The sequence below is a fragment of the Platichthys flesus genome, chromosome 2 (genome assembly GCF_949316205.1).
Source record: "Platichthys flesus chromosome 2, fPlaFle2.1, whole genome shotgun sequence".
In the NCBI taxonomy this organism is placed as follows: domain Eukaryota; kingdom Metazoa; phylum Chordata; class Actinopteri; order Pleuronectiformes; family Pleuronectidae; genus Platichthys; species Platichthys flesus.
In genome coordinates, this window is record NC_084946.1 from 3,804,284 (window position 1) to 3,830,364 (window position 26,081).

At 40.4% G+C, this 26,081-nt stretch overlaps 1 protein-coding gene across 1 annotated transcript in view; it reads left to right on the forward strand.

The window, feature by feature from the left end:
- Positions 1 to 21,801, forward strand: part of LOC133974524 (IQ motif and SEC7 domain-containing protein 2) — a 45,789-nt gene extending 23,988 nt beyond the window's left edge. The window contains exons 2-3 of the mRNA XM_062412160.1: positions 19,196 to 19,225; positions 21,774 to 21,801. Of these exons, the coding sequence (XP_062268144.1) occupies positions 19,196 to 19,225; positions 21,774 to 21,801 (58 nt within the window). The remainder of the gene's footprint in view (positions 1 to 19,195; positions 19,226 to 21,773) is intronic.
- The last annotated feature ends 4,280 nt before the right edge of the window (positions 21,802 to 26,081 follow it).

A 26,081-nucleotide genomic window follows, 5' to 3' on the forward strand; every position in this document is an offset into this window, starting at 1 on the left:
CACCTAGACATCACGATGCCCTGAGTGTCCAATGTTCACTTAGTGGAGGCCCTAAGAGCTTGGCTCATCGTGTGGGGGTGCACAAGGTCTGTGATACACTGTGGGGCCTGGTCACGTACGGCTCTCTCTATACGTGAGCACCGACATTTTTTATGAATTAAAAAATAATGATGGAACTTTTACAGCGAGGTTTGAATAATGAAATATGTGTAAGATTTGTGGGATGAAGCCTATAGCAGCAGCATTCTGATCATGGTTACATCGTCATAATTGCTTTAGGGATAAATGTTTATGTCATAAGGTTATTCTACTGCTCCCATGTGGCGAAAAAATCAAAGCAAAACAAAAGCCATCAACGAAAAATGTACCCCAACAGTCCGATGTGACACAGAGGAGCTTGTGAAACTCAAAGTGAATGTTAGCTGGCATTCTGGCTCTGATTGACGGGTGTGTGAATAAAGCTAACTTTGGTAGCATCAAATCTTCAACCAGCTGCTGAAATGTTGAAACAGTACAGACAGTCCGCCTGTCTGATGTAGACACAAAGATACGAGTGAAACCACAGTTCTCTGTCTTGGGACTGGTTTGGAGCTGTATGCGCTCCTGAAACTGCTATAGAGAAGAAGAAGATCAAATCCTTAAAAATGTCATCCATTTCTAAAGCAACATCAGCCCTGCTGTTCTGGCTGGGAACCACTTACTAACAGCTCAGTCCCACAGATTCTGTTGGATTATTACACCTGCACCCTACAGCAGAATAATGGAGTATTACAAAGTATTTCTTGTATTTTGAAATATAATCCTTCTAATCTTTTCCTATCTTGGGATATTTAAATTGTTTACCATAAAATGTGTACCTCTATTTATTTAATAATTGTGACATCACTACACCTTATATCTTTTCACTTCTGATTAATCCAGCCATGAGCTGAACAAAAGTGCTGCGGGGGCCATGATCTCTGGGCTCCACTCTGAAGCTACTGTGCTTTCCCTCTGCTCCACGATCTCCACCACAGGCTCTGTGTGTGTGTGTGTTGGTGAGTGTGTGTGGCACATTTAAACTGAACCAGCTGCCCCCTGCCTGTGATTGATAATGTGCCTCATTATTTGTGCCATTTCATCTAAAGCTTCCAGGGAAAGCTTCAAGCTGGGACTGTCTGTCTGATTGGAATACCTGCTAATGATGGTGCACAGCCCCCTGCCCCCAACGCTGGCCAGCTACCAAGCAGTCGGGAGGGCCAGCGAGCAACACCTCGGCTCGGCCAGACAGCATTCAAACCCAAATTCATGTGGTCACACAATCACATACACATCAGTCTCAGCAGAAAAGCAAAATTCAAGATTCAACACTTTTATTATCAAATGCACAGAGATAACATTTAAGCAGTCGCTGACATTGAAATGCTTGAGTCACAGGCTCTCTTCTAACAATGCTCAAGAATTAAAAAAAAAAAAAATTTGAACAAAATAGTGTAAAATAGAATATCAACAATTGGAAATATAAAACAAAATATATATCTAAATATATATACAGCTGAAGAAATAAAAAACAGTAGTGCAATTTTGTGCAATAGTGCAAATATGCCAAGCTTACTCACTTGGGGCCCCTTCAAAACATCTGCATATTTCCATCAGAGAAATGTAAGCATTGACATTTCTGTTTTACTCCCACATACTGCTATTCAACAAGGATTTGCCAATCAGTGTGTTTTGTTTTCATGGTTGCTCAAAAATGACTTCCTACTTGTTTTTTAGTTTGGAATCCTCAATGTGGAAGTTATTCACTTGAAAAATAAGAACCGAAACTTAAATGTAAGGAGTTAGAGAACACTATTTTTGTCACACGCTGCTAATATCTCCTCACGGTCTGCTAGCTGTACTTTCTGTTTGTGTGCTGGGTTTAAATACACAGGCTTTGCTCTGTAATCAGGAAAGAAAGAAAGATGGATGACCCCAACACAGTCAGGATACAGGTACAGTGGGAGCGAGACAGAGGTTTCTGAACACTTTGTGACTACAGCTAATCCAAAAAAGATAATAAAATACCAAAAGGGGCGGTGATCTACGTAAAACATTGGTGAGCCATCTCATTGGCACAGGGACAACTTGGAGTTGCCTTCAGACTATGCTGTGGCGACATAACGTACTCCGAGCAGGCAGTCGTCCAAATTCTTCCCATTGCCCTACCACTTGGTCCTTACCCCTACGCCTGGCCTTGAAGGTAAAGTGTTTTCCCATTTCTCTAGTTGATTTAGGGGAAGTGGCCATTTAGCTCTTCAAACACCCCTCCAACCTTAGTGTATTCAGGACCCCCCTAAAAACAAAGGGGTTGACAGAAATTCCCGATTGCTTTACGAACGAATTAAGCAAATCTGCTTCGGGTAAATGCTCATAAATGTGAGTATGAAATTTTGCTATATAACCATGATTTTTATTTGTTATCCGGCAGAACGTTAATATTATTTTTTATTATAACCAGTAGGAAATTAAAGTAATTGAATCCGTGTGACAAGAATTTCAGGAAAACCACTTTTCATGCTGTCAAAACAAGCAAAGTATGAGTGAGAGCAATATTTGTTACTCCTGTGTCCTGTATATGAAAATGTTTAAAAAATTCCCCACTCATGTTATAGTGTTTTTTCACTGCAGGGCATAAGTTTTTATGAACAGGACTAACTGCACATTGAAATAACTGCTGTAAACACACTGATTGACTGTGTATTGATCCATAGATCAATCTTTCCCATCTGTTGTCAGATGTGTCACTGTTATAATGTTGGTTATAATGGTCCTTTGTTGATATTGATGACATTATTCTGGTTGTTGAATTTGTAGTTTGTTTATAGAAACTTGAACTCGTTGAGATCAGAGGTAAACCGTGGCAATGCGCATGCAAACATATTTGGGGGTGGGGCTTCTGAAAGAGCAATAAAAGGGAGGGGTTTATTTGTTTTACATAGTTGTTCCCAAGAATCACTTAATAATGCTGGAGTCACTGCAAGTAGATTTTGTACTGCGTGATAAGATATTGAGACTAGTAATAGTTCAGGAGGTCACAAAGTCAAGCTCAGCCGCATTCCAGTAGTCAGCTGACAGCAGCAGATCTCTACACCGGCCCACATCAGCTGACAGCTCAGCTGATCCCCTCCTATGCATTCAATTGGCAGAGCTCATACTGTGCTCTATTACTGTAAAGCTGCTTTTGCTGCCTCCTCTTATTGCTTCCACTGCAAAGCCACTTCACAACCCAACTCCACCCCAGCTCCCCCTTTATACGGAGTCTGACCTAATTAATATCATGTGTTGTCATTGATGCTGCTCTGTTCAGTGCTGGGATCGTTTAGCTGCTGCTCCCCCAGCCTCACTTTCCATGGTGGCTCATGGAATGAAGGGGAGTGGTCTCTTCCTACCTCAGTTTTTCCACGTATGCATGGGGAAGAGCAGGCGGGTCTCAGAAAAGAGCCATACCAACAGATCAAATGAATTTTGATGATGGTGGTCCTTAATGCGACACATATATACTGGCAAAAAACAATGAATCAATGAACCAATACATGGTCTGTGAACATGTATTGGTTCATTATCAACACATTGATGACTTGCCAAATAGGTTGTAAATACATTTCCTATATAGAGCTTTTGAGAAATGTCAACTATGCAAGTCTGCTTGCACTTTATGGCATCTTGATTTTATAAATCCACCAAATTTCCGGCTCAGCCAAGCAAAATCCAAAACTATTTTGAAATCTCTTATTGGGAATTTCTAGCGTTTCTGGAGTTAAATAAAGCACATAAATGGGCTAGGGCTTTAGTCTCCAGGTCAACTGGTCGATTGGTTGGTCAATATGCTCTCGCCCAATCAAAGTCTCCTTTCTCCAGACTACCTGTGAAACATGGTGGAGTTTTGAGAACCTTGATATCACATTCTGCTCCACAGATGGACACAGCCAGTGACTATATTTCTCTCCGGCATAAAGAATGCCAATTTTGATCATCTCCGCTGTAATCTGCTCTGACATTTCAACTGAGCCAGACTTCAAAAAGAAAAAGAAAAACCTATTGACTGAGCTGAGCTGAGCTGAACTTTTTGCTCAACGATCACCTGTGTCCGGGTGAAGCCAGCAGGGTTTGAGCAGAGGGCAGGAAAAGGCAGAGGAAGTGAGGTCAGGGCTGCAGCGTGGCCCTGGAAGGGGGCCTGAATGACAGGAACAGAGAGGAGATGGAGATAACGTAACAGGAAGGGGATACTTTGAAAATCCTGTCTCAACTCTGACTCTGAACGCGGAGGCAGGGTGGGTGAGAGAGGCGTCGGTTTCTGAATGACGTTCTCCAAAGGAATCAGACCCTTCATAGATAATTCAACAGTCCTCTGGTTTCTGAGTTCTTCACAGCACCAGGCTGCAGGACACAGAGCCAGACACATTCACATACTCAGGGGAAGTCACTGCAAAATACATATCTGGTTATGTAAAATGTGTGTTTCACTGTGTTACATGCTTCTTACCCTTGAATCTGACATTTTTGTTTAATATTGAATATTATAGGGCTTTCACTTTTTTTTAAACAAGTTCAAACGAATTTGACATCCCCTACTGCACAAGTCAGACGATGTTTTCCAAACATTTATTGTTTTAATGGAATTTATGTGTACAAAGGTCACTATCATGTGCAACAGTTCTCAAGTGACAGGTAAACACACTAAAGAAAAAGATATGTTTTTTGCACGAGGGGAAGAACTGCATTACATTCCAGTGTCTGTGTAGGTGATAAAAACATTGTGGACCATAGCATGAGCATGCTGTTGCATGCTCAATGGCATGCAACAAGCAAGCATGCTGCAAATCAAAACACAGTGGGCCTCCACCGTCTAGATTATTATAACAAAACACTGAGTCAAATGAGGATGAGCAGCTGACATTGCTCCTCTTTTCTGTGGGTGGAAAACTAACAGGTGAACCCACAGATTCCATGGACAGAGTCGACCAACAGCCCATATGTGTGTTACTGTGCTGTCTATGATGTAGAACCCCAGGTACTTCCACACCAGTATATTTAGAAATAGAGCTGGTCACTACATTACGAAAAAATAATTCTCCCCACATCGAATTAATGTTCAATTTTCAAATAAGAAATGACAGCCCTAAAATTGTATTGGTATAGAGTGAAACAAAAGGTTAGATATTCTCTCAGGTTAACATGTTGCATGAGCTCAAGTAGAAATCATAACTCTCCAGGTTCAGTAATAACCTGATTTCAGTGAACCAAATTTCTCATGTTATTAAATTCCTTGAACAATATACAGCCATCCCCTGACTTTTAATAAATACTTTTGTTTGGACAGAGAACAACACAGCTGGATTGAAACACGGATAAAGCCAGAGTTGACATGTGAATTTGAAAAGAAGGATGCGTCACTCCTCTTTGGATCCGTTTAGCTGTTCACAGTCCCACTGTCCTCATCCTCGTGTCCATAATTGGATTCCTCTGAACACCAATAAGCAGGACAAGGCTGATCATTCGTGTTTCATCCAACCCTGACAGATATCAAAGTGTCTTTATTAAATTAGCTCCCAAATGCCCAAAGAAATGAGCTCAGAGCCCTGGATAAGTTGAGCTTCGCTTTTGATGCCCAGTGACAAAGGAAGTGAAAGAAAGGCCTCCATGATGGCGACTGCCAAAAATGTCTCACAAGATGTTTGTCCTGCTCTGCTCCTCGCCAAGTACTGTGTCAGTAATTAAGAAGTATAAATGTGGCACCTCTTTGTTCATTAACATGTTAGAGTTGATGCAATGGTTCAAAAAGCCTCCATATGCCTGTTTGTGTGTGCAAATGTATAATCATTAGTTAGATTAGTGAGATAAAACAAAAGAAAATGGTCCAATAAAAACATTGAGTTCACACAATATTTAATTCATGCTTTCTGAATTATTCCAACACAGGGTTAGGATTAGTGTTTTAAAGAATGCTACATAATTCAAATAGGATTTTCTGTCCAAATTGTTTTTATTTGATCTCAAGAGTCTAAATACAGTATAGCATATCTTTCATCCCGTCTGCAAGCTCAAGAGAAAAACACAGGTGGAATGCGGCTCCATCTTCCTTTTTCACAACCTGTGATGGGAAAAAACGTTATCAAGATCGACAATATAGGTTCTAATTTTTCTATAAAGCTGGGAACTTGATTAAGGGTTTATTTGAGATTTGATCTTGTATTTACCTCTGTATTTAACTTGCACTCTTTTTTCTCTTCTATCCACATTAAATATTATAATAAACTGTCACCTCCATGGTCTGAGGCAGGTGCAAGCTCACGTATCTCATTCTTCTGTTCTGTCTGATGACATAACCCCGACAGGTTACTGCCTACATGAAGCCAGTGTTTCATCATATGTAGTCAGAGCTCAGCCTGTAATAAACAGTCTAGTTGTTGTTGTGTGTGAAGCTCCTAACATCACACAAAGGTTTTACTATAGCTGACAACAGTACGTGGTCTCAAAAAGAGATACTCGTTACACTTTGAAATTAGAAACAACTTTATCCTCTCAAAAAAACTTGTAATAATAATAATGGAGCCTTTAATTCCTGACCTGTCAAAGCCCTGGGAGCTTATATTAATTTCCAATTGTAAATGCACAGTAAGAGTAAATTGTTAGTTACAGGATATTTAAGTAGCCATATTGAAATATCTATATTGTTGTATAATTTAGTGCACAGTTGCCATAGCCTGATTTGGACTGGTATAACCAGTAGTTCATGGTGGATCATGGTACGTTTGCAGTACTTATTGGTCTATTTTTAACAGCTGATTTCGAGCACTAACTTCATTGCTCCAATTTACCTGTGTTAGTTTTATTATACATTGAATCATTTTATTATTTCTTAACTGCCACAAAATTAGCATTAAACATGAATGCTAATACTGCTTAATAAGCATGGATGCTCATTAGCATTAAATCAAAGGTAAATCAATGCACTAGACTTCTGCTGTCACAGCCTTAATTTGTCCGGTATAACCTAAGCTTATGGTACCCGTTAAAGCAAAAAGGCCAAATTGTTGATTATCGCATGGATACATAACAAAGTACATACAACAATAGCAGAGGACAATAAATATTAAAATTGATTTAACATGTGCTACATGATAGCTAAAGATTATTTTTTTCTTCACAACAAATGTATCAAAAACAGTTTTCTTTCAAAGCATTTTACATGGAGCATATGAAATTGATACTAGCTTCTATTAAAACAGCGGTTTTGTTGGTGATAGAGCGACTCTCAGACTAAACCCCATTTACTTTCAACTGGCTCCACTGAAGATGATAATCACGTTTCCATTTGCCTTTCACTCCTTCCACCATCTGCCACTGGCAGACGCTCTGACAGCCTCATCTCCATCTGCAGTGGCACAACAGCAGACCCTCATCCTGTTTCTGTAAGGCGATCCAACATATCTGCCGCCAAATCTAACGTGGTGGCACACAAAAGTAAGAAAGCAGAGCCGGCTGAGAGGCTGCCAGGCCTGCTCTCCGTGGCGGTCTCATTTGTTTCTGCTAATTATACTAATTTCTCCAAATGATTTATTGATGTGAAAATTCTCCGCATAGTTCCTTTTAAGTAGTTTGTGCAAACTTTTGTTCCTATCTTTTTAAAGAGGTTGACGACATACTGTCACTGAACATTTCACTGATGTTTTGATATGGATTTTTCTATGTGCTACACAGGTTTGCAATATGGTACAATATCCTACTGTTGGGTAGTCCATTGAGTTAATTCGACATTCCCTAATGTATAGAGCTGGTGTTTTTACTCCAGTCCATATTTCTGGCTGAAAGAATTAATCTCATGTAACTTGAAGTATTCTGCTGTGTATAAGAGCTGTCTAGGACTGTTAAGTGATCCTAGAAATGTGGACTGGCATGTATATAATGGCTGCAGAACCCTCCCTCAAATACATCTTGTCTCAGATGAACATTTCTGTTGTGAGTAATTGCTGCTGACACGCAGTGGGAGGGAGGAGGGAAGCGTGCACACGATGCATGACAAAATATGTCAATAACAAACAACAACAAAACAAAACTGGCTGCAAACATCATTGCTCCCTGGCAACGTCACTGGCCCTTTTTTTACAAACCAGCCTTTAAATAGACTCCGAAGATAATTTATGTCTCGTGCACGTTCCTCTGTTTAAAGACTGACGTTGATATGTTTGATGCTGTCATCTGTTGGCTGCAGTGGTGATAGATTTAGATCAGCCCTTTTCTTTTGCAATCCACAGTCTTACATTTTAGTGACACACTGTTTTAGCATCTTCTTTTTCTTTCATCTTGTTATGACTTCCCTGTGGTCATAGATGTAATTAGGAATAATATCTGCGCAATACGCTGCCACATATTAATGCTCTCTCTCTCTAAGGGCTTGAAGGCATTAGTGTTCACACCTCAAATCATGGTCACAATATGTTTTTGAAGGTTTGCCACAGGACCTATATTATACCACAGTATATTAAATGATATGACCGTGGGTGCGATTTAAGTGAAAAACTTCCCCACTAGATGTCCCTAAATTCTACACACTGAACCTTTAAGTGACTTATCTCTAAGTGGTCACTGTACAGGGCTATAGATTGGACCACACTGAAGAACGTGGTCCTGCAGCTGCAGTATATCACCAATATAGTCTCAAGCACAGGTGGAGGCCAGAGCTCAGGCATGTGCTCACTTTTTCTCAATACCAGATTTGAGGCAAGACTCCTTTTCAGGCAATAACAGGCACTCTTCAACTTTACTATTAATATTTTTATAAGTCACTTCACAGTCCTACCTCAACTTCTCAGAGGCAATTATATTTTTTAATGGATTTGATCAGCAGTAGAACAACTAGATAACCCATACCAAACACTGGAAATGTGCTCCTGTTCTCTCGACAAATAGTACACCAGCATTCACTGACTTTTTGTCGCCTCTTCAAACTTCAGAGAAAATTGTGTCCCTGATGTGTTTTGGTTTAACAGCCCCATGCTGGGCAGCTTTTGTGCTCCTAAGGCGTCACAGTGTGGGAAATGGGTGAAATTCTGTTCAGGGAATCAGTATACCTGTGACTACTGCAGAGTCATTTGACCTAGCAATATCATGCCGTTGCAACACAAAAAAACTGATGTTTGTGAATGTGACGGTTTTCGTCAAGTGTAAAAATGTTCATGTACGAGGCTGTTTTTGCTGGATAACGTGATTTCTTTGGAGGAAGAAATTCTGAAAAGTCGCTTTCACTGAAAGGCTTCAATGGACTCTTTACCATCTTGTACTCATAAGAGTTTTACAGGGAGGGAATCGGATTCATGAATACGCGCCAGAACCAAAGCTTGGACATTTTTTTATAGCAAGACACACAGAGGGAGTGTGACCTCATTTTCTGCTAAGGAAGCCATTATTCCACTACATGTTTGCATAGAAAATGATTGTTGGCTGCTATAGTAATGACTCAAATCTCATATGTATAACCTTTAACAACACTTAATTGTACAACACAGCTGCTGCTATAGCTCCCTCAATTTTGGATTGTTCAGAAAGGTCAGTAATACATACATGGCTTGATTGCGTACAGGATTAGAATATTATGAATCATTTTTGCAGACATTATTCATCCAAGCAAGAAAATTGTAATAAATTGTGTCCATAAAATGTTTGTATTTAAATGCTGGTATGATGATGCCTTTATGCTGTTTCTGTTCCGAGGTATGTATTTTTCTCTTTACATCAAGCATTGGCATTCCCTACCCTCCATGCGAATACATGCTCGGTCACACAGGCGCTCACATTCACAAACAGCTCCTTTGCTGTGTGCTTGCTGTTTCACATTTGGGTGAAATGAGCATCTTAAACCCCAGAGAGAACTGTTATCCTGCCAGCACTCCGTAAGGGAGAGTAGCTGATGACAGCCACTCTGTTGCTTTACTCCAATGAACTGCTCTGCATCTGGGGACTGCTGGTAGTACTGGCATCCCACAATGCAAATCATCGATTATAAAGTAATATTCCCCCAGAGAAATGTGTACACACAGTGTGTAACGATAATGTAGTTATTATCCAAATATTAGTAAGACGTTGCACAATTCATCTTCCTTGAACTATAGACAAGATATGGATTCTTACACTCTCTGCAACTAACGCCGTACTCTTAGGGTGCATTTAAGATAAAAAATGAAATAGAAACTTAAAGTGCTCCTGGCAGAAACCTTTCTGAAAAGAATGTACTTCATGTTGATATAAAAGTCCTGCATGGCATGTCAACATGTTAGGTAAGATAGGATAACACATGGACACCTCTAAGTGCAGGTGTAAATGCAACCAAGATACATTAAGAACACTCACTCGTTCACTCAGACAGCATCTAGGGTTCTTTAGTTCAAATTATTTCAGCAGTGTAGATGAAAATGTGTCTCAGGCCACATTGAATGATGCTACAGCTGAAATCCCCAGAGTAAGTGGGTGTACCTTCACATTATGTAACCTGGCTTTGTCTGTGACGTCTGACGCTCAGGCAACACTGGCTGCTGTTGTGCCGAAGAACAGTTAATTCTGCTGGCTGTCGCGGCTGTCTGCTGTTCACCCTGGCGTACAGCCCCGGTTCTACAGCAGAGCTGCTCTTGCCAGTTTTTTTTACCTGTTGCAAATCAGTCACGTGGTGTGTGTGTAAGAGAGATGGAGATAGAAAGAGAGAGAGAGAGAGCGTACTGCCCATCATGAAATATATTTACATGATTTTTATTAAAACTACAGCCTTTGTGAGGTTTCTGATATAACTTCTGTAATTGTATGGATAAATGTAGTCCTTTGTACTAAAATAAATACCAGTACTATACAGTATGAAGCCTGTACTTCAGCCCTAGTAAATATTTCACAATAAAAACTGTTAAAAACAAATTAATGGATTCAGTCAACAGAAATTGTGTAGTGCTTTTATTTTGAAAAGGGTCACCTACAGCAAGTGTTGCAAACATTTATGTAGGTGGCAATCTCACCAGATAAACATTTAAAATGTGGTGAAAGATCTTTTTCTTCTTACTCTCTTGCTGTGAACTGAGCGGGGAATGTGGAAAAGATCGCAGAAACCTTGAATCTCTACAAGAGCAGCGTGACTGAACCGCAGCCGGTGTGGCAGCTCTAATGTCGTAACATAGGCGCTGAAATGAAAAGCAAGCCATTAAGCAGTCAGGTGGGGCCCATGCCTAAATGTCCACAGAGATACAATGTGTCAGACTCCCTAACCTATCGGATTTGTGCAGAACCTGCCAAGAATTAGACTCAGTCTCTACTGGTTTGGCTTCATTCATTATTTCCTACAAAGTAAGCTAAATTTGCAAGAAAGTGAGCTCTGATCACAAGTATGTGCTACTGAAGAATGTTGAGACACATTCTTACACCAGGTATGAACTGATGCATATGTCAGGTATGAACAGGGCCATATGGTGTGTCTCAGTGGGAAGAGTTGTCATCTCACAGCAAGAAGCCTTTTCTTTGGACATTGTATCTTCTAAATTATTTTTCCTAATTTCCTTCAGGTGCTCTGTTTGCGGGTCAGGTGAACTGGACGTTGCCTGTGCGAACGTGTTCATCACTCTGTGTGTTAACAGATTGTCCAGGTAGAGTCCTGCCTCTCAGCAAAGTCAATGGTTTTGGAAAAGGAACGGATGGCTGATTATGGATACAGTGAAGGTCGCTCTGTTGAGAATGAAAGCAGAAATTTGATAACATGAACAGAACTTTTCTTGAAGGAGGAGTAAAGGTTTTTGTTTTCCAAATTTCAACAAACACATTTTTCACAGTTAATTCTAGTGGTATAACCATGAAGGGTAATTCTTCACCTTGGATACGGTAAAATCAGAAAATACATCTTAGTTAATGGTCCACTTAAATGCTTTTTTAACTGCAGCTCATGGTCTCAGTGTTTACTCCATTTGACTCCATTTAAAACAGTGTTCTCGATCCTTGTGCGTCTTTGAAATTATTTATAAACTCTTGAATATGTTTTTCATCTTTTGGTCAAAGATACACAGAGAGCATTTTTGGCCAGCAATTGCGATACAGTCTCTGTCTCTGACATTTGGACCGCCATCCCATGACAACAGGGGTAAACAGAACTTTGATGAAAGTTGTTCTGAACATCAGGTGCTGTGGTTTATCAGGTGCAAACAGGACGGTTTCCAGAACTACAACCTGTGTTTCTTCTTTCTTTTGGTTTAATGCTGTGAGAACCCCAAACCAAATTGCATTCACTTCACATGTCATCTGTATTGTGTGTGTTGATCGAAATCTCTCAGAAAAATGCAGTAGCTCAAAAGCACAAATACAGCAGAAAGTGAAAATATTTATTGTATATCTAAAAGGTAATTGCAAAGCCAAGAAAATAAAATAGGAAATAGTAAAATATGTTAATTTGCAAAAACCTGACATGTTGACCTTTGCTTGATTTAAATTGAGATTGAATTCCCCCCTTCAGCCCTCACTCACATGCTTAGGTCATATGCAAAGAAATCAATCGAAATACACTTGCAGCTGTTTCCTGTTGCCAACCCCTGTGGCAGTTCCCATCAAAATGTGGACACACTCATGGAGGATCACTGACGGATCGCTGCTCACATTTCCTGATTCCTCTTTCAACACTTCGGATCTGCATCAGCTGCACCTTGATCTGACAGTGATTGATGATGAGATGAGCCACAGCTATGCATACAGTACAAAGAGAGATGGGACTAGGAGAGGTTATAAGGCCCGTCAAAGTGCACCTGAAGTGGTCTGTACTCAATTCCAAAGGACCAGAGTGCAAAAGTCTTCTACGTCTAGAATATATTTGTCAGGCTCAAGCCAATTCACAAGGTTCGGCGCGAGTGCAGCCTCTTAAGGTGACTTTTTCTACAACTGTGGCTTGCACTCCACCACCTCAACACACACACACACACACACACACAAACACACATACACACACACACACACACACATGCATACATTTCCCACCTGCTGGCACACTGCCCTTATGCTCTTATTCCACTCACAAGTAATGATAATATAATCGTATCTGGCAATAAGACTGAGTGTTCATTTCTATTCCATCGTGCAGATAACAAATTGAGGCTTGTGTGGAGCTAATATTCCACATTACTTGCAATCAGATGTGTTATTTACTTCTGCTCTTTGTCAGCCTGTCTCCGACAGCAATCATTGTCTATCACAAGTAATTCGATTATAGGTTAATTTTATGAGTCATTTTGGAAATGCACAGAGCTCATCCACTGATTTTGGTTACGACTCTGGTGTGTCACTCTACATATTGTTGAATAGATAGAGAGTGATTCAACGAATTGTTTAAAGAGGGTTCCTGGTTTCTCTGGAAAGAAAAAATACTCACTAAAAAATGAGCTGCAAGAAGGAAACAGATGTTTCTTGTTTTCTTTTGTGTTCTGTATTCATAATGGTCACGATGCATGGTCCACAAAAAAATACATTATATTAGAGGAAATGTGCGGGTTTGGCATGGGAATGCATTCAAGGTTGCTTTAAGTAAAGGGCTTAATGAAAGCTCTCATGGTACATCAGACTCATTGCAAGGGTAAGTCATACATTTCAATACATAATACATTTCCCATGGGGAGTTTAAACATACTGTCAATACTGATGGCACCACTGAAACACTGCAGGCTCTGCCAGCATAGTTGAGAGCTGTATTAAGAATAATTAGCAGTTGTTTGTGAGTGGGAAGCCAGTGAGGTGCTTGTCCTTCTTGCTGCACTACAACAAACCCCTGGTTTGTGATGGGGTTGTACAAAAATTAACGTTTTTTTCTGATCACTGGTGGTTAAAAACAAATGACTATATGTATATTTAAATATTTATTACTTTTCTTATTTATGTAGAGAGAATTTATATTGTGTTGATTTCACAATTGGGGATAGATACTTTTATATTTGTATTTAGTTCTAATGATGATATTGTGATCTATATATTTAAAGCATGTAGTTTACTGGGACTCCTAACTGGACAGGATTGAAACAGCCGATCTGTTTTATTACTTGGGTCTGCCCAGGTGAAACTTTGAGGTCGCTGTAAATGCCACAAAGAATTGTCCCATGGCTTTTTCTCTTTTCCTTTCATTAAGGAGTGTCAATTGTTTCCTATGCTAAAGGAGACAGGTTCAGAATTATTGGTTCATTATTGATATGGCGACCACTAAATACATCTTGGTCATTTCCCTCAGTTAGGAAGGTACCTGGATTGTTCGAATGTTTGACTTTGTTTATTTATTGACCATGAAATAAAATGCACATTGTTATTAGCGACAGTAACAGCGTGCAGTTTCACAGCTGGTCAGTAGACCTCTCTCAACTTGGATTTACTGCTCTTTGTTCCCTGCACTTGCAATTTCGATCATTCATGTTTCAGATGTGCCGAAAGCTTTATGTGTGTGCCTGTAGTGTGGCTCCTGTGTTGTTTTACCCTATGGGCATCCTCCAGCGCTGTTGCAGAGAGAGTGCCGATTGTGCTCGTCCTCTTTGCCTGTGATATATTGCCCAGCATGTGAAAAGGTTAATTTCATTACGCTGTCTAGTTAAACAACCACAGATGTATTGACACAGGAACTGAGAATACAATTTAAACTTGGCTCCAGACAGCCTGCTTTGACGAAGCCAGTGGAAGCTTCTTTTCTGTACCCAGAAGGACACAGACGCTTTACCACAAGCGAAACACGATCACATTTACTCCCATAGAACTGCTTTCTATATTTTTAGGTGCAAAAGAAACTGACATGGCAATTGAAACGGCACTTTAGCCCATATAAAAGTCTTTGAAATTTCATGTTGAAACTTGCATTGGGAATTGCTATCTGTTTTTTAGAAAGTGTCAAAGCATGAACTTTTTCTTATAACCAGTCAGTGTATGGTGATATGATTAAATTTGGTTGCAGTGGGTTGAGGTCATGTAATGAAAATCACTTATTGTCAGGCTCATATCATTTAATTGGCTTGGCTGCAGCCCCCTGCCAGTTCATTACAGCATGCCTGGATTGCATTTGCCCACATTGCTGCCCAGGGTTCCTGCCAATCCCTTTGCAGCTACTGGGAAATCTCTGTGTGTGACTCTGTAACAGATTTTTACATTCATGCAGTTTTGAAGCTGTATTTCAAACTAGTTTTCATTGGTTTTTGGTTTGAATTTGATTTGATTCTAGCTTGAAATCAGCATAATATGAACCGTAGGTACATTTTACCCAGATGCAATGGGTTTCCCGATGGAAGGTTATGGTGCTGTGGAGGAGTGCTTGAACAATTGCAACTCATAATTCCCTGCAGCACCATTCATTTGTGATTATTAAACATGTATACTTGATTGGAAAACTCTGTGAGTCTGGAAAATGTTAATTATCCTAATCCTTGCACTGACTGGACTGACAGCTGCTGCAGCCCGGTTGATTGTGAGCGAAGCCCATTTGCCATAATACACTGGTGCTGCAGTTTTTCTACAAGCAAGCATTACATTCCCCCACCTCATTAGCACCGGATCTATTGATTTGTGAGTTGAAGTAGAACGCGGATATGAAATCAACAAAGAGCCCAGATATTTTTGTCACCCTGGGAGAAGCTCTTCAGTGATTGAGCCTTTATCTGCTTGGTACTACTCAGATGGAAGAACCGGATGTTTTCTTATGGTTACAAGCTCTTCCTCTTCTTTCCCAATTTTAATAACCACAGGAGGTTACACAGAAGCTCTGGTGTCCAGACCCTGATCAAATATTTGTGGATGATCCAACTTTAGATTTAGTTTTGTAGTTTTGACTGTCAGTCCTATTGGTAATGCTACTTTTCTCGTCTTGTTGTTTATTTCTGTCATCTTATCTGAAAGAGAGGATGGCCAACACATTTAAAACATGAATCCAAATGTTGTAATTAAAAGGAAAAGAGCTATTCTCATGAAGAAAACTCAAACAAATGGAATGCACCACCACAAGACCTGCAACAAACAACTCATTGTCAAAATAAGCAACAATTCACATAGAAGAGCAGTTAGCTGATTAACATCCCGCTATTTCTCCCAAGAGGCAACCTGGCTTGATCCTTCATTTTCCCTTCAATCAGTCAAGCTATGTGGGCGTTGCCTGTCACATCCTGTGCTTTCAAGCCCTTTTGCAGTTGCCCTTTTGCATGCCCGCTCTCAGTTTGAACAAAGAGGGTCATGAGATGAGGACCCATCCATCAGTAAGGAGGATACAGCAAGAATGCTGCTGTTGGTGACACAGTGTTGATGACCGCCCCAAAGAAGTGGTCCTGCAGGGTAAACTCTATACCATATACGGTTAGCCTCCCCAATATGAATAAAACATACTCTATAGTCTCATTTACCTAGGTAGTATCAACGCATTTTTTGGTCCTTGTTTTAAAACGTGAACTGTGATCTTTTTGTTGGTTGAATCTCATTTCAGATGATTTGAAATCTGAATAATTACTGTGGTGTGACCTAACATTGCTGTATTTACCTGGTTTGTGCGAAAGTGACTTGTAAGAGCAAAGTATCTCATGATCGATTATTTGCAGAAGTAAATCCTTAGGTTTAATGGCAAAGAGTTAACTTTGGTGAATTTAAACACATTAGTTTGAGTCTTTGACAAAGAACACAATGTCTTGACTGTGCTGACTCTTAAGAAAACAGACAACCAGAGGAAATCGAGCAAGCTTAATCGTAAATCAACTTTTATGGATCCTGCCTCTGCCAGAGTGTAAACTGCGTAACTAAAAATGCCAAGGTTCGGAATCCGTTATAGGGTGTGGCAAATGACCATACCACAGGGCTCTCCCACACACTGCCAGAGACTGTTCCGTTGCCTTTTCAGCATCTTTTATTAATAATGACACAAGCATAAATCAAACTTCAGATAAACGACTAGCATTGCAGCTTTGACACTCAGTCCCAGTGTCTCTTGTGTCTCTTCACGTGACTCAGGCCTCCGTGACTGTGTCTAGCTCTTTAAGTCTGAGTCTATTTTTTAACAAAGAACTACAGAATCAAAATTATTTCTCTTCATCTATTAAGGGTTTTGGTAAAAAGCTTATATCTCAAAACTCAGCTGATAACAAATCTGGACTCAAGTCTCAATGTGACAGTGTTCCTAAATGGAAAGCAGTGATGAGATGAATTATTATTATTATTATTTAATACTGTTGAAGCAGGAAAATAACTGTAATACCTCAACAAAGTCAAATGCCACTCAAATCCCCTACTTGTATGGATCAATTCATAACTATAGAGCAAAACCCTAGGGACAAAATCATTCGGTATATATGCTTAATACAGTTAGTTACAGTTTACATCTGGTGTTGCTGCCATTAGTGCCGGGTACTGATTACCACGGCTCATTACTTCAGTCCTAACATTGACTGTTCGGTAAGAGAAGACAAATCAAGGCTCTTCTCGTATCCTCAGAAGATGTAATTAACTGGGTTTTATCAGGCCAATGATCACCAACTTTGTAACCATGTCTGTGATCTCATCTTTGTCGGTTGTCAGTTAGCATAAATGGGAGACTTGTGTCTCACCCCCCCCATATTTGCAGCTGACAGGGCCAGAGGCCTCTAGTCAGCGCTACTGCCGCTGCCGACTTGTTATTTACGATCCGCTATCGATTTTGCTTTTGACAAAAAACAGGTTAATCATTTTGTTGGTCAAACACTGACAGCTTATGATTTCCTCTGGGCAAGTCGTCTTGTTTTCAATCGGTACATGCTTACCTTGCTCCTTCTGATGCCTCGCTCCCCTCCCCCTCCAAGATTCCCCATACCGGGCCTGGTTCGTAGTGACAGAGTAGAACATCTGAAGCTCAGAGTGTCCTGAAAGCAGCCTTGTACAGGCGGGGTACCATTATGCCATTAGTAAAGGATTTTCCGCGCTTCGGTAGCTTTGTTTGGGAAAACACAGCATGGATGAGGCTGTCAAAGCGCTACCTCTGCCAGCATTTGTTACACCTACCTCTATGGAGCGGAGCTCAATACAGCTGATAGATCTCTCTCATTAGTGGAGTATTGAACACCGGGAGCCCAAAACCTGACACAATTCTCATGAAGGAAGAGTGAGGGAAGACTAAAGCCCTATTAGCTGGTTATGAAAGACAACCTCGGCCTAATGAAGCAGTCCGTCAGACAAATTCGAGCTGGCTGCTACACTGTCTCACTCAGTCCAGCAGCAGCTATATTGGAGAGAGTCCTTTTCACTTTGCTGACAGACACTGTGCCCTCCATGTGTTTCAGCTGAGCCCTGTAAACGATGAGATTTTCCGCCCTCCATTTTTCCTGTGAATTGAAGGCATCCGTCTGCTTATGTGACAGCTGGGCTCTGACACAATATTCTTTGAAATGTTTTGACCCACAGTCATGATGGCATCTGTCAGTACACACACGTCTGAATGCACATCTGCGCAAGGTTAAAGAAGCACATAGGTCATTTTGCTACATTCAGCTTGTAATTTCCTGTGTGTTTTAAGCTGAGGTTTATACACCAGGGTCCCACTAAATCAGCTGCTCCGAAACAAAAATGCAGAGCGTGGCAGGCGTCTGCCAACTCCTGCTGGGTTCATATCAAAACTATCCTCTCAGCTAGATGAGGATTAGAGGAAATGTGGAACTGACGGAAACAAGTTCCCAACAACGTTTTGTTTTGATGTAGGTTAAAATGGCTCCACGGTATAAGAAGAACATTTTGAAAGTGCAGAGTTAGAGCTAAATTTGGTGCAAACCTGGTGCATAATTAAGAAGAGTTTAGAAGAGTTAGAAAATAAGTTGCAAGACATACTGGATGTCTGATGCTCTGCCTCTGATGGCTGGCTCTTCTCTTGTAAAAGCCACTGGGATACATCTGTCCTAGACCTGCTGTTCTGGAAAAGCAGTTTCACTATATAATTGGTGGCTTAGCTTTGCACTGAACTGCCCTCACTTATGTATGAGACAGTTATTTAGCCAAATGTGATTTTGTGCTGTCGATGCAGTTTCAAGTCTCATTTTTTGAATCACTCAGAAGTGCAGCATCATGACTTTCACCTTCAGTTGTAACCGGACTCCTGCGAAAATGTGCTACGGCATAGACACATAGCTTTTTTTGTTGGTCTGTATTTACATTTTAGTTCAATTTAAGTTCTGATGCATGTCTTTCTCATTTACAGATCCAAATGTGAAAGTTGGAGAGGTGTAAGGTATGTGCTGCAAAAGTTTCTCCACACACAGTCTCGTGATACTGCCTGTAAACTCATTGAAGCCTTAACTTTTCCCTCCACACCACTGTCAATCACATGTCATCAAACAAAGCCTCAGCTTTCTCTGAACCCTTCAGGACTTTGGCTGTGTCCGCCTCCACCTGTCAGCACAAGCCTGATGGTCAGATAAGACTCCTCCAAGATAGTTTTCCCTCTCTGATTCTCATCTTTCCTCGATTGATTCTTCCTCCAGTGCAGCCAACCAGGAAGTCGTGTCATGTTTTGTCGTCACAATACACTGCCTTTGCACAGTCATGGCTTCATACCTTCTCTACTTGCACTCTATGACATAGATATGAAAGACATGATGAGCTACAGCTGTGTGAAGAGTGGTTGTATACCATTTTCAAGTTCTTGTCTTTGAATTATAGGCTCATAACTTGATAACAAAGAGTATTAATACATTTGACGCACTGTTGACAGTAGTGTTGGTCATGGATGGATCCTGAGGGGTATTTTTTAAGGTATGCAAACATCCTTGGGGTGTCATGATACTTCAAAAGATTCAAATAATCTCTGATGACTATGACATTGTTACCTTACCTAACTATAGAGTCATGAGCGGCTCGTCCTCTAACCAGGGTGCCAGCTCAATCCAACTCTTCCCAATTCGGAATGCTGAAATATGTACTTGGAGATTCAAGAATCCCATTTGAATTCAAAGGTTGAATTTAAAGGTTGGGGCATTTTCATAAATCGATGATTTAGAATCAGAAATCTGCCATTACCACACACCTTAATATTTGATTCAGCTTCTCATTCCAGAGCCGTATATATTCATATGCTGTTGGAAAAAAGCTGGTGGGGCTTGACTGACTGCAGGGATTGATTTTCTCCCTTTCAGCAACAACAGTATTAATGAGGTCCAACCCTGATGTCAGTGTACCAGTTCATCATCTCTGGGATGACGTTCCATGTGGCTGGGACCCCCCATGATGTCCAAGGACTTGTGTGAAGAGATGAATTGAAGGCCTGTCCCTTCAGAGACACTGGACTCAGACACTGTAAACGCATTGTTCTTTCCAAGTCAATTCCAGGGCAGCACACACCTTACATCACGGTGATAGATGCCCCATCTTGATGGGCCTGAGACAGTGTGGCTAAAGGTCTGATCGTAAGTAGAACTGGCCTCATCAGTGTGTTAAATGATAAGCTGGAGATGCACCGGGTTTGCCCAGAGATGGTTTTGTACTTTAATGCATACTGCAACTATTAGCCTACCTTTAAAGTTGCTTATAATTTTTTTTTTATTGTATTTTAGAAAAACATTCTTAACCTCAGTTGATCAGGGTGTGTAATGGGTAGTTGGTAGTTTTTGTTTGTTTTCATTATTGATCAATTTGTCAGTTATCTTGTCTGTTAACATCTTATTCTACAAAATGCTTCAGAATATTGACCCATGTAGATCATAATTTAGCAAGGCCAGATCGCCATCTTCAAATTCATTCTCTCTTTTTTCTAAAACAAACTACAATGTTTACAACTAGATAAAACATAAAATCATGAATTCTCACATCTAAAAAGATGAAACCAGAGAAGTCAAATTCGGTATCTAGATTATTAATCCTTTTAGAACTTTTGATACTAGATATCCAGGATATGTCATTGTTTTCATTTACAAAAAACATTTCACGGAAGCCTCATGGGGCCAAGTCTATGACCTTAAAATTCGTTATTGATTAAAGCCATGGTGTTTGGGTAATATGTGATGAATAATCATATATACAATTTGAAAGTAGGATGGACAGGAGGATATTGGGGTAATTGGGTTGGTAAATCAAACACAAAATATTAGCAGCTGATTCCAACTGATTCCAGCCAGAAGACAGTAATTCTACTGCAGTAATTCTACTGCCTTCTGATATAATGTCCTTTTTTATACTGAAAAGTCATCAAGGAACCAATAACACAACAATTACTGCCCCTAGGTAAAATGTAAAGCTACTGTATATAGATCAATACGTATGATATTGGCATGAAGAGGTATATTAGTGGTCATCCATATGTGTTGCTGATGTTACACCCTATACTGGCTCAATGCTTTGTGCAGAGAATACAATTTAGTGAAGACACAGCAGCTATGTAACCATAGTGAAAGCAGATTCCATCAGCCTATGAAATGGGAAAGAATTAAGGGATTGAATTGTTGACAAAGTAAAGCCTCGCTCTCTTTATGGGGTCAAGGATAAATTCTGATGAGCTTGTGCTTGGGAAGGATATTGAAGCTGTGTAACTGCCTTCAGTGCAATAACAAACAGAACTTCATTGAGCTTGAGAAATGGAATTAGTTCAGCTCTCTAAAAGTCCCCCCCCCCCCCCAAGCTGCGGACAGTGTGGAACATGGAAGAGGGATGGATGTGTGATGGCGTACTGTACTCACCCCCGGCTGCTGAGTGATAACTGTTAGGTCCACTTTTACGTTTCACATGTCTCCTCTGCTTACCCCAGTATGACAAACCCAGATATCATTATGTCTTATGTCTTACAGGGAGCTCCTGGATAAGACTTCCATGTAAGGGTGTTTTGATGATATCACAGGACAGAATATTGATCACTCCAGAGTGGAACCATGAATTTACTCTGCTGACAGGAAAATAATCCTTTTTTGGCCACTGAAAATTATAAAATGCCACTGCCACTTTGACAGTTTTATGAACTGGTTAGGTTTTAATACAGTCGAGCAGCACAGTGATGGCACCGCAGTTGTCCTGCTGAAGGGCGGACAAATGTACAAGCTGCATCCAAATATTGACTCACAGGTAATTCTATGTTTGTTGACTCTGTTAGCTCATTATCTGTACAGTGAGATGTAATGGCTATGCTCCATGAAAAGGATTGAGTTTAGTCAAACAAGCAGCTGGAAAATTGACTACTTGTGAATAATGTTCTGCTCTTTTAGGCAGATATCAAAGGATCAACTGGAAATCAGGTGAAAGATTAAACCCCTTAACAATCACATACTGTACATGGGCATTAAATGTTAGCAAAGGCAATAATGGTGAACAAAAATCAAGGCATAAGCAGGTGGTGAGGATGATAGTGGGATTTGAGTCATAATAAGAGAGGTCAGGTTTAATGGCTGCACTGGGCACCAGGAAGAATACGACTGGATGTCACCACTCAGCTGGTTGCCAAATGCGGTTGAAGGTGCAAGTGATTTTGAATCACGAGTGAGGCGGTTGATTTCTCGGTAATTTGCAATTTTCCTCCTTTCATGGAGCCAGATATTGTGTTTAAAATGAATCACTTCAGAAACGGTTGCGTGTGAGATATCTGTGCTCCTGACATCCCTCACAGTCATATGTAGTGGTTTCTCGAGCCAAGAATTTTTTGTTTTTATCACAATTTGCTAATTTTTCTATTTCAATTTATACAACAGCTACACCAATCCAAGTTTGGCATTATTTGTGTGTCCCTATTCTACATGGATGAAGCTAAATGTGGGTAGCTAGCTATATACACAGGGTGACGACCGATTCTTAATCTGCCCGCAAAATTCGAATTTGTTGACTCATCTCTGCATCTTGGGATAATTCTGAATTATTAGCACCTTTGTTTAAATTGTGGCCGCTGATTTAAAGATATCCTAGATACACCACTGCTATGGCAAGAGTCTGTAGCAAAAGAGCTCCTGCAAAGAGAATGCAGTTTTGTTGGAAAAAAAACATGTATGTGGCATTGCTCTGCTTCTGACCTCTCACCAACATTGTTATCATTGTGATCCTTTTCCAGAGTTCTTGTAAAAGGATTAGCAGTGTATTTCCCAGAAGCTCATCTATTTCTCAAACTGGAATTAAGGCACATCTGCAGCAACTGAACTGAGGCAGCATAATGTTGTTTTTTTTTTATTTATGTGTAGCTATGTTTAATTATACAGTCATGTTATAGTTCAACACTGCTAGCATAGAGCTATATTTTCACTAATCTGCTTAGACCTTCCCCTCCTTGTTGTCTCTGGTCTGGGAAGCTGTTTTTTGTTGACATTACCAAACAATACACATCATTTCTTTAATGCACTGTATAGAAATGAGGATGCTTCTCGTTCCTTCATTTTGCTGTTGACGCTGAGCTCACATTCGCATTGCTTTCACGTAAAGGCTCTCCAAAACTCCCGCTGCCTCTTCATGGCAATTTAATGAGAGCCCCCGAGTAACAAACTCAAATTTTGTTTCTTTGCTTTTGTTGGGAAGGTAAAATGACAACGCTCACAAATAATGCATGTGTATATGACCTGCAGTCAAATGGTTTAGTATTCTGAAACCCTCAATACTGAGGTTTGGAAGTGGATTCATTCAAAGTTACCTTGCAGTAATACCATACAGTACACCAGCTTCTGGGCCCCAACTTCTGCTCTTTAATTGCTTCACACTACTTTCTCGGAGGCAATTTTCTCTTTTGTTTGCCACGGACATTAGCATCCACAAAATCGAAGCTACTTGTGTTGTCTATTGCCTCTTTTGTCCTCTGTGACGGATTTGAAAGTCCTAATAGAAATGACAATGTACTACAGATGATTCATGTAAAATGTGTGGTTTCTGGTGATGAGCCCAGAGACGTCCGCTTGGCTCTACAGTGAGTATTGGACTCTTTTAGTTCATTCTTTTAGTTGCACATTTCACTTAATTTGCTCTTATCAATTCGTCACAGGAACAAACCCCCTCCGATGATTAAGGTCTGATACAGTCACTGAGGGTTGAAGAGAACTAAACAACGGGAGAATTTAAAAACGGTATAAAGATGTATATTCAGGAGCTAAAGAGACAGATTTTTCTCCAATGAGCTGGTGGAGCTCAAACCAGTTAACAGTATAAGGAGAGTCAAGATTTACATTTATTGTTTAACCACACAACTCCCAATAAACGCAAATGTTATTTTGTCTGCTAAGAGGTTAGCTGTAACAAATGTGTACAGTACTTACGATATGTGAGATGGTGTCATCAAGTGATGCACCTCGATGCTGATATGATGTTTTTTTACGATGGTTAAATCAAGTTAGCTGCTGAAAGGTTCAAACTTCTTAGAGGAGACTTATCATATCTTAAGATTCATAATTTGAATGTGTCAACATTCACATGCTCTTATGTTCCAAAAATACATCACTTTCCTCATACTGTTAATTGCTGCAGCTCTTCTTAGTTCTAGCTCCAATCTCTTTCAGCCCGCCTTCCCGTCAAAGCACAGTCTGCTTTGATTGGCTAGCCGGCCCAGTCTGCTGTGATTCCAATCCCGGCGCGTGTAAGAAATGTTGGCCTCTGCTGTGACCTGGCTTTGTTAGCGTGTCAGACTAGCTGCTAGGTGTGCATTATGCAAATTTTGGCCATTGTTAAATGGTGCGGAAGACTCTGCCAGACTACTGGCAAGGTGTTTCAGGAGCAGTGCTGTTTCTGAGGGAGAGGAAATACATTGACCACAGACTTTTTTGTAACTATTCAGACCTTTTACCTGCACAAATAATCATATAATACACTGGAGAAAAGATATACTGAAAAAAGCCTCATGTGTCTCCTTTTGGCAGAAACTGTTTAATGATGCTTGGTGCATAGTGGAGAGGAAAGCTGAGCAATACACGTTACTGCTGTGTAATATCACCCAATTCTCATGGCTGTTTTTAACTGGGCATATTTAAAACCCAAATGTCCTCTCAGTGCACAGACTCATGTTGTAGATCCCCTTCACCTCTGTCTAACTGAGAGAGACTTACCATGAGACTCAGAGACGCTGGCTGTTTAATATGGTTATCTACCTTATCAGTGAGGTCACAGCTATCAATTCTGAACTACTGTTTAAAGTGAATGACATTAGAGTGTGACCTGCATAGAAGATTAGAATACTACACAGAGACCTAAAGATTTCATAATTTAAAAAAAACTTGAGATTGACATTTCAAAGTGTCATCTGTCAATAAATGGAGCTTTAAAAAAAGTGTAAACTGCTGAATTTAGACTACCATCATCAACAGTGATTCCCATAGCAATAAAATAGTTTTAAATGAAACCACTGATTAAACCTGATATGTTGACTCAATTCATGATTTAGAGTCAAAATTATGTAATGTTAAAGAACAATGCTTAGCTGATATGATATCCAATATTGGTGTAACCTTAGACAAGGGCGCACATGCTGTTTGTGTGGGTAGAGGTTGCGTTCACAGAGGCCAACAGTGGTGTATGTATCACTTCCCCTTGTTTCACAGTATTGAGTGGTCCCATAGGACTCTCTGGTGCTCCAGGTGTGTCATTCTGCAGCCGAGCAGTGCTGTCAGTGTCTTTACCTTTAACCTTCCCTTGCTCTTCTCGTTTCTGTCTCCTTGTCCCACAGGAGACAGCTGTGTGGGCAGCTGTAACACATCAGCCCACAACTGTTCCAGCTGTAATGTAGGGCCACTTAGAGAAATGCGATGCTCTGTATGCTGACATGGCAGTTTGTGAGAGGGACCCCACCAAGGTTAACTAGGCTGCAGTGTCCAGTGGCTATTCGCCTTCATGTGGTATGCACCAGCTCACCTGCATAAGAAAATCTCCTGGGGCCCAACAGTACATAAGATGCATTTATCTGCTCTGCCTCAGTGCCAATCAGGGTTATACAGTCGAGAACAATACATGATAGAAACTTCAAGGCTCTCACCATAGAGGCCATGATCTTATTAGACTCCTGAGCTGCATGCATTCGCTAAGCAATGAGAACAAATCAAATTTTTGTGAGGCTGCCATAACTCAATACTGCTTTCAGACAAACTTCTTTTTAACATTCATGTGGTAAGCAAAAGGAAATGCTTGTTGTGCAATTAGCACAATGA